This window comes from Triticum urartu, unplaced genomic scaffold (assembly GCF_003073215.2).
Source record: "Triticum urartu cultivar G1812 unplaced genomic scaffold, Tu2.1 TuUngrouped_contig_6158, whole genome shotgun sequence".
Lineage (NCBI taxonomy): Eukaryota > Viridiplantae > Streptophyta > Magnoliopsida > Poales > Poaceae > Triticum > Triticum urartu.
In genome coordinates, this window is record NW_024116894.1 from 1 (window position 1) to 9,576 (window position 9,576).

The 9,576-nt window shown below is 44.2% G+C and overlaps 1 protein-coding gene and 1 non-coding gene across 2 annotated transcripts; both read left to right on the forward strand.

Moving 5' to 3' along the window:
- The first annotated feature begins 69 nt into the window (after nucleotides 1-69).
- Nucleotides 70-3,237, forward strand: LOC125530222 (transcription initiation factor TFIID subunit 9-like). The gene is made up of 3 exons (XM_048694619.1): nucleotides 70-104; nucleotides 638-788; nucleotides 2,661-3,237. The coding sequence occupies exons 1-3, from the start codon at nucleotides 70-72 to the stop codon at nucleotides 3,006-3,008; spliced, it is 534 nt and encodes a 177-aa protein (XP_048550576.1). The 3' UTR covers nucleotides 3,009-3,237.
- A 267-nt stretch (nucleotides 3,238-3,504) lies between these two features.
- TRNAK-CUU lies at nucleotides 3,505-3,577 on the forward strand. Its single transcript has one exon. It is a non-coding gene; the product is annotated as a tRNA-Lys (tRNA).
- The last annotated feature ends 5,999 nt before the right edge of the window (nucleotides 3,578-9,576 follow it).

Consider the following 9,576-nt stretch of genomic DNA (forward strand, 5'->3'; position numbering starts at 1 on the left):
GGGCGAGGCGGCGGCGGCGGCGGCTCTCTGAAGATGGAATAAGTTTCTCCCCGCCTAGTCCCCGTCCCGATGGTGTTTCTAGCACTGTCGGAGGCCGTGTGGAGGTTTGTCTCTGGCGGATCTCTTGGGATTTGGTCGGCGGTTGTCTTCGGTGGATTAACGTGGATCTTGTCTTTGTTCGCTTGTGCTTGTGTGTCTACAGGTTGGATCCTTAAGATCTACGCTTCTCTTCATCGGAGGCGGTTGCTATTCTGATGCGCTGGTCCTATGAGGCATTAACACGACGACTTCCTGACTGTCTACTATAACAAGGTTTGCCAGACTCTAATGAGGGAGGGGCAAAGATGACGGCGCGCCTTCGGCTCGCTCCGGTGCTTGCAGTCGTCGCTAGGTGGTCTACTAACATGTATGCAATTTTTCACTCATGATGTTCTTTGTACTCATGATGGTACTTTTGTACTCATGTTAGGTGGTCTACTAACATGTACTCTGTAATTTTTTACTTATGATGTTCTTTGTATCAACTTGACAGTTGATGAATAGATTGAAAGGTTTTCTCGCAATTTTTTTGGAGTAAATAAAAATAAGCCACGGGGAAAAAAAATACTGGCTAAAAGAAAGAAAACAATATTGGTAGGCAAAAAATATATCGACGCCTGAGGGACGTGCTCGGCGACGCGCAGGTCTACGCCGACCACGCCGCCAAGCCCCAGCTCGACGCCGACGATGTCCGCCTCGCCATCCAGGCCAAGGTCAACTTCTCCTTCTCCCAGCCGCCGCCCCGCGAGGTACGAGTACCACCAATCTCACCAAATACCCTAGCACTATATATCCTCGTTAGATTCGGACAAATTACTAGGTTTCGTAGCTTCATCCTACGACCTGGTGGACGACATGCAACAGCTCTGCTGCTACCATCTTCAGCTGGTGGATGACGAAACAATTTCCTATGAACCTATCAGATTCAGAGGGAGTAACGTTGTGGTCTCCAATTGGGGAAATAGTAAGCACAATAGAGGATGTGCAGATGTGTCACCGAAGAAACAATCTCCATTCAAGAAATGTTGTGCGCTGTTGAGATTTCAGTTAATTGCTGGTTCTTGGCTGAGAGACATTTATTGGAAATTTTTAAATTTCAAATAAGGTTGGATTTATTAATAGAACGCATTATTCAGTAAGAGATTCGGCTAGAAGCCACCGTCCTCAACGAAGAGATTCGGTTTTGAATCCTTCAGCCAACGAAATGTTATTTTGTCTACACTTGTAGCCGTCTGAGGGACCAACATATCAGTCAGTGTTACACTGAAATTATAAGGAAAACATAGGAGGGAATGTGGGATCGGAACCCAGATTCATCCCCAAATTCTCAGCTTTGCAAATAGTACTAGTACTCTAGCACCCTACCAAGAATGGACCAAGATGACTCCTTTATCCTTTAGGAAGTTGGAACCAACCGAACTTTTGCCAATTTGGTGGGTAATCAGGGAGTGTCGACAGGTAAATCCCTGGGTGCTGCTAGTAGCAGAGGATGGAAGGAGAGTCCAGTGGCAGAAGATTGACGTTCAATTTAGTCCATGTGTTGTTATGAATGTTAAGCTGAGCCCATGGCTCGTTTGGAAAGTTGAATGCTTATCCGCTGAAGGGTTCAAAATCGTAGGAATCATGTGCCGCTAGTAGTTCCATATACACAATGTAACCTTTGAGAAGAGAACCAATCAAGAAATAAATACCCCCTTCTGTTAGTGCAGATATGCTGCTGGTGCTGCAGCAGCTGTCTTACTGTTGAAATTAGAAACAACAAAAATACTCGGTTTCCTTATTAGTTGGCTTTACTCTAGATATATTATGTGTATTATCGTTAGATTGGAACACTCTCATGGGATGGGTCAAATGAAATAATCACATACAAGGGAGAGCATCTGTTAGAGCCTCTAGACCGAAGGGTATTCCTGTGGCCAGAAAGTGCTAGATGGTTAACAAGGTACCGTAGCCAGCACAGATCAGAAAGGTAACAGGGTAGTGGGGAAATAGTGATTACGGAAGACTTCTTTGTTGATAACTTGCATCAGTCGCTGCAGCTAGGGGACCTTTATATAGGCGACTCAAGACTAGTGTCCTGGGCGGGTACAAACTCAAATTGCTGCAGAACAAGACTGCTGCAGGTTCTATTGAAATGACTCTTAACTTAGGGAACAAAATATCCTTTCCTTAATAGACTCTTAGCGGATTCCAACTCAGGTGTGGCTGCTGTGGCCTGTGGGCTTCCTCGGAATCCCCCACATAACATTTCGTAGTAGAAAAACAATTTTTGGAAATGCATGGCTAGACTTCATAACAAGAATATACAAACAGGTTATGATTCTTAATGTGTACTTTGCTGAAATCTGAAGATATACCTAAAATGTTGATGGATCATATTAGGTAGTACAAAGATATTAGAGATTGAGGAGTCACTCACAAGTGTACTCACTTGCGGGTTAGCTGGTAAGTGCTATACTAAACAAGATCTTGCGTAGAAAAAGGCTATGAACAACTCTTGTGGTTATGCTTTGAAGTCAAGTGCTTGTTTTATGTTTTATCAGACCCCTGGAAATTCAAGCTGACACAAAGTACTCTGTATGCATAGGTGGATGACAAGTCATTTTTCTGATGTTACACAGGTTCTACTCGAGTTGGCACGCAGCCGGAACAAGATCCCGCTGCCCAAGTCTATCGCTCCACCTGGCTCGATTCCTCTGCCACCTGAGCAGGACACTTTGTTGAGTGAAAACTACCAGCTCCTACCCGCACTGAAGCCACCAGCTCAGACTGAAGAGGCAGAAGATGACAATGAGGGAGCCGACGCAATCCCTGCCAATCCTAGTCCAAACTATTCGCAGGATCAGAGGGGCAGCGAGCAACATCAGAGCCAGAGCCAGAGCCAGAGGGTTTCTTTCCAACTGAACGCGGTGGCTGCCGCGGCTGCAAAGCGCCCTCTAGTGACAATTGATCAGTTGAACATGGGCTAACTAACTGATGCCTGTGTAGCTTGCTGGAACCGCCCTTTCTGGCTAGCGCCCTCCTATTTCACCATGAAAAAATGCTGATTGTTGAGGAAAGGGAGCAGCCTTGCAAGTAGTGTAAGTAGTAGCCGTGCACCTCTGGTTTATTAATTTCTGTGCATTATTGTCAACTTGTTGATTTTATAGATCTTGAGCTGTCCCGTCGTTGTTTCTGAATGCTAAGTCGGTGTTTCTATTGCGACTGTGTTCCTATTATGCTTTTGTGGCATGTGGCACATTTTTTGTTGGTTAAAATGAGGACCTAACAATACGTGCACATCCTATAAACCTAGATAAAGGGAGTACCAAGTGTACAGTAGAGTTGAAGATAAATCTGTAGTGCCTGCATCATTTTTGTTTCTTTATCGGTGTTTGCTTTTTTGACTGGGGAGTAGGATGGACTGATACCTTCTGTGCGTGGAGCATGGAAGAGTTACTTAGAAATCAAAACAAAAACAAGACAGCCCGTCTAGCTCAGTTGGTAGAGCGCAAGGCTCTTAACCTTGTGGTCGTGGGTTCGAGCCCCACGGTGGGCGACCATTTTTTTCCCACTCCCCAGGAATCGATTTCCATGTGCAATGCATGAATGATGAATCAGCCACAAGAACTACGGGACAAGCTCTCTTTGATCTCTTTTTTTATCAGCAAAGCGTACTTGACATCTCTGCTTCTCACCATATATTGACCTCTTCCAACAGTCTGACTCCACATCAATAGTAAGGTTACTCCATTGCAAGGCCAGCATTAACTCTTTCTTTGATTGCCAAAATTTCAGATTCAAACACATCATTGCATGAGAATAGGTGTGTGCACAAACAAAAAATGATGGCACCAGAAGCATCCCTTAAAATCATGCCCGTCCCTCCAATACCATCGAAAAAGGAAGTATGAGCATTAAATTTAACCGGGTCATCAAGTGGAAACTTCCATATGCTGTGATCCATAGAAGGTCCACTATTGTACGTCGGCATGATATGTGCATAGCATGTTTGAACATGAGCTTTTCCTTTTAAATGGTCATCATGAAGTAAGTAACACCTAGGTAACGAAACATATGGAAGCACATTATTAGGATGCCAATTTTGGAGTAGAGAGAAATAAGCCATAGAAAAAAAACTCACAGAAAAAAAAAGATATCAAAGCCTCAGAGATTCAAACTATTCAAAAGAAAGTGCTCCTATCATCTGTGTTCCAAAGTGACCTTTTGATCATTATGAAGTTTTTTTCTCGAATATGCACGAGTGTGCGTATCATTCATTAAAAAAGTGATCATTATGAAGTAAGTACCAACACCTAGGTAACAAAACACTGGAAAGTGAAATGTACTATTATGAAGTCAAATTTGGAGTATATAAAAATAAGCCACAGAGAAAACAAATATTACTCGCAAAAAGAAAGGAAAATAATATTGATAAGAAATAGTGATCCAAATGCTCTTATATTTATTTACGAAGAGATTGAGTACCAGCACCTAGGTAAGTACCGGCACCTAGGTAACGAAACACTGGAAAGTGGAAACGTATTTATTATGAAGCTAAATTTAGAGTAGATAGTTTTCTTTCTTCCGTGGAAGAAAGAGGAACCTTTGGCTACGGTTTTTCGTGCCTCCCGCCGGTGCCGCCGTCGGTCTACCTCGTCTCCTGCAGTCTTAGGGCCATGAAGGCGTGGTGGATCCCGGTCCTTGCCGCCGGGAGGGTTCCGTTTCTTCATGTTTTTTAGTTTTGTTAGGTTTTGTGTCCTGTTCAGAGAGGCGAGGCGGTGGTGGCTCTCTGAAAATGGAATAAGGTTCTTCCCGCTTAGTCTCCGTTTCGATGGTGTTTCTAGCTGCCGGTGTTCTGGGAACGGGGGTCCCCAGACTTGCCTGCCTGCGGCCCACGGCGTGGCTCTGCGAGCGGGCCCGTATGGCCCATCTTCACCAATAAGCATTCAAGACCCTCGCGAGGGGCCAAGCCTCGCGAGGCGGACGACACAAGACCTCCTCGGGAGCGGCCTCACCAGGCTGGCTCGCGAGGGGCGGAGAGATCAAGGCAAGGCAAACCTCGCGAGGTTCCAATGACGTGAGCCATGACGATCGAGACCAGGCGGGCGCCAGCGCGCACAGTGTTCTTATTTCCTCTTTGGTGCTAAGGAGGCAAGCGCAGACGAAGAGTACCGAGGCGTCAAGCAAAGGTTTCCATATCGGTGCAACGAGGCCAAGACCAGCAGGACGGCAAGACAGAGGTCACCATGGAGCCCAAGGCGGCGTCACCACCAGAGCCTTTGGCAGGTGAAGACTGCTTTTGTCAGGATAACTTGTACTAACTGTCCCCTTTCAAATTGGCCGTTGTTGGCTCCTTTCCCGCTCAATATTTTGGGAGAGGACCAGGTGTTGGGTAACGTAGTAATTTCAAAAAAATTCCTACGCACACACAAACAGGATCATGGTGATGCGTAGCAACGAGAGGGGAGAGTGTTGTCTACGTACCCTCATAGACTGTAAGAGGAAGCGTTTATCAACGCAGTTTATGTAGTCGTACACCTTCACGACCCGTTCCGATCAAGTACCGAACATACGGCACCTCCGCCTTCAGCACACGTTCAGCTCGATGACGTCCTCGTCTTCTCGATCCAGCAAGAGGGGCGAAGTAGTAGATGAGTTCCGGCAGCACGGCGGCGTGGTGACGGTGTTGGTGAAGAACAATCTCCGCAGGGCTTCGCCTAAGCACTACAAAAACTATGAAGAAGGATAAACTAGAGGGGACGGGGTTGCCGACACACGGCTTGGTGTTTCTTGATCTGTTTTTGGTGCTAGCCCTGCCCCTCTATTTATGTGTTGAGCCCTGGGGTCAAAACTTGGAGCAAAAGCCTCCTCAAAGTCGGTTTTGCCCGAAAGGCAAGAGTCCCACTCGGACTCCAGGACCAAACGCCACAATCCTTGGCGTTTGGCCCAGACGCCATGGGCCTCGGTGTCTGGCCCAGGGCCAGACGCCAGGGTCTCCGGCATTTGGCCCCCTGGCCTCCGCAGAACTCCTTTTGCACCGACTTATAGCCCCGTGAGACTGACCCCTTGGCCTAACCATATCATCCAATATATGAATCTTTACCTCCGGACCATTCCGGAGCTCCTCGTCATGTTCGTGATCTCATCCGAGACTCCAAACAACATTTGGTTACCAACATACATAACTCATAAATACTATATCATCAACGAACGTTTGAGCGTGCGGACCCTACGGGTTCGAGAACTATGTAGACATGACCGAGACACTTCTCTGGTAAATAACCAATAGCGGAACCTGGATGCCCATATTGGCTCCTACATATTCTATGAAGATCTTTATCGGTCGAACCGCATAACAACATACGTTGTTCCCTTTGTCATCGTATGTTACTTGCCCGAGATTCGATCGTCGGTATCTCAATACCTAGTTCAATCTCGTTACCAGCAAGTCTCTTTAATCGTTCTGTAATGCATCATCCCGCAACTAACTCATTAGTTACATTGCTTGCAAGGCTTATAGTGATGTGCATTACCGAGAGGGCCCAGAGATACCTATCCGACGATCGGAGTGACAAATCCTAATCTCGAAATACGCCAACTCAACAAGTACCGTCGGAGACACCTGTAGAGCACCTTTATAATCACCCAGTTACGTTGTGACGTTTGGTAGCACACAAAGTGTTCCTCCGGTAAACGGGAGTTGCATAATCTCATAGTCATAGGAACATGTATAAGTCATGAAGAAAGTAATAGTAACATACTAAACGATCAAGTGCTAAGCTAACGAAATGGGTCAAGTCAATCACATCATTCCCCTAATAATGTGATCCCGTTAATCAAATGACAACTCATGTCTATGGTTAGGAAACTTAACCATCTTTGATTAACGAGCTAATCATGTAGAGGCATACTAGTGACACTATGTTTGTCTATGTATTCACACATGTATTATGTTTCCGGTTAATACAATTCTAGCATGAATAATAAACATTTATCATGATATAAGGAAATAAATAATAACTTTATTATTGCCTCTAGGGCATATTTCCTTCAGTCTCCCACTTGCACTAGAGTCAATAATCTAGATCACATCGCCATGTGATTTAACATCAATAGTTCACATCACCATGTGATTAACACCCATAGTTCACATTGTCATGTGACCAACACCCAAAGGGTTTACTAGAGTCAATAATCTAGTTCACAACGCTATGTGATTAACACCCAAAGAGTACTAATGTGTGATCATGTTTTTCTTGTGAGAGAAGTTTAATCGACGGGTCTGCCACATTCAGATCCGTATGCATTTTTGCAAATTTCTATGTCAACAATGCTCTGCACGGAGCTACTCTAGCGAATTGCTCCCACTTTCAAAATGTATCCATATTGAGACTTAGAGTCATCTGGATCAGTGTCAAAATTTGCATCAACGTAACCCTTTACGACGAACCTCTTGTCACCTCCATAATCGAGAAACATATCCTTTATTCCACTAAGGATAATTTTGACAGCTGTCCAGTGATCTACTCCTAGATCACTATTGTACTCCCTTGCTAAACTAAGTGTAGGGTATACAATAGATCTGGTACACATCATGGCATACTTTATAGAAACTATGGCCGAGGCATAGGGAACGACTTTCATTCTTTTTCTATCTTTTTCCGTGGTCGGGCATTGAGTCTTACTCAATTTCACACCTTGTAACACAGGTAAGAACTCTTTATTTGACCGTTCCATTTTGAACTACTTCAAAATCTTGTCAAGGTATGTACTCATTGAAAAAACTTATCAAGCGTCTTGATCTATCTCTATAGATCTTGATGCTCAATATGTAAGCAGCTTCATCGAGGCCTTTCTTTGAAAAACTCTTTTCAAACACTCCTTTATGCTTTCCAGAAAATTCTACATTATTTATGATTAACAATATGTCATTCACATATACTTATCAGAAATGCTGTAGTGCTCCCACTCACTTTGTTGTAAATACAGGCTTCACCGCAAGTCTGTATAAAACCATATGCTTTGATCACTTTATCAAAGCATATATTCCAACTCCGAGATGCTTGCACCACTCCATAGATGGATCGTTGGAGTTTGCTCACTTTGTTAGCACCTTTAGGATCGACAAAACCTTCTGGTTGCATCATATACAACTCTTCTTTAAGAAATCCATTAAGGAATACAGTTTTGACATCCACTTGCCAGATTTCATAAAATGCGACAACTACTAACATGATTCGGATAGACTTTTAAGCATCGACACGAGTGAGAAAATCTCATCGTAGTCAACACCTTGAACTTGTCAAAAACATTTTGCGACAATTCGAGCTTTGTAGATAGTAACACTACTATCAGCGTCCGTATTCCTCTTGAAGATCCATTTATTCTTAATGACTCATCGATCATCGGGCAAGTCAATCAAAGTCCATACTTTGTTCTCATACATGGATCTCATCTCAGATTTCATGGCCTTAAGCCATTTCACGGAATCTGGGCTCATCATTGCTTCATCATAGTTCGTAGGTTCGTCATGGTCTAGTAACATGACTTCCAGAAAGGACTTCCGTACCACTCCGGTGCGGACCATACTCTGGTTGTCCTAAGAGGTTCGGTAGTAACTTGATCTGAAGTTTCATGATCATCATCATTAGCTTCCTCACTAATTGGTGTAGAGATCACTAGAACTGATTTCTGTGATGAACTACTTTCCAATTCGGGAGAAGGTACAATTTCCTTATCAAGTTCTACATTCCTCCCACTCACTTCTTTCGAGAGAAACTTCTTCTCTAGAAAGGATCCATTCTCAGCAACAAATATCTTGCCTTCGGATCTGTGATAGAAGGTATACCCAATAGTTAATTTTGGGTATCCTATGAAGACGCACTTCTCTGACTTGGGTTTGAGCTTATCAAGATGAAACTTTTTCACATAAGCATCACAACCCCAAACTTTAAGAACGACAGCTTAGGTTTCTTGCTAAACCACAGTTCATACGGTGTCGTCTCAACGGATTTAGACGGTACCCCTTTTTAATGTGAATGCAGCTGTCTCTAATGCATAACCCCAAAACGATAGTGGTAAATCAGTAAGAGACATCATAGATCGCACCATATCTAGTAAGTACGATTACGACGTTCGGACACACCATTACTGTAAGGGCATATTTATCCCTAAGGTGTTTTTGTGATTGATGACAATGCTTTTGCGGACTAATCGTGTGCCTTGAGTTTCCCAGACGTTTCATCTCTAGGCACAAGACGGTTTGGTGCCCCTCGAAGACTTTTGAAGACGACATTTTTCTACGTTTCTTTTTGGTGGATTTGAGTCGTAGGAAAGCCGTACTATTAAGAGGGGGTCCGTGTCGGAAAGGTTTGGGTGGAATCATCACGTACACGTTTTCTTCCTTGTCCCCTCCTTTCCCTTGCACTTTGGAGCATCCTCCGTTTATCCTCTTTACCTTGTCCTGGCTGCTGTTGATGGGCTGCGGTAGTACTACTCCTTCTTGAGCGGTAGTACCACAGGCACCCGCGATAGTACCGTACTTCGGTGCGGTAG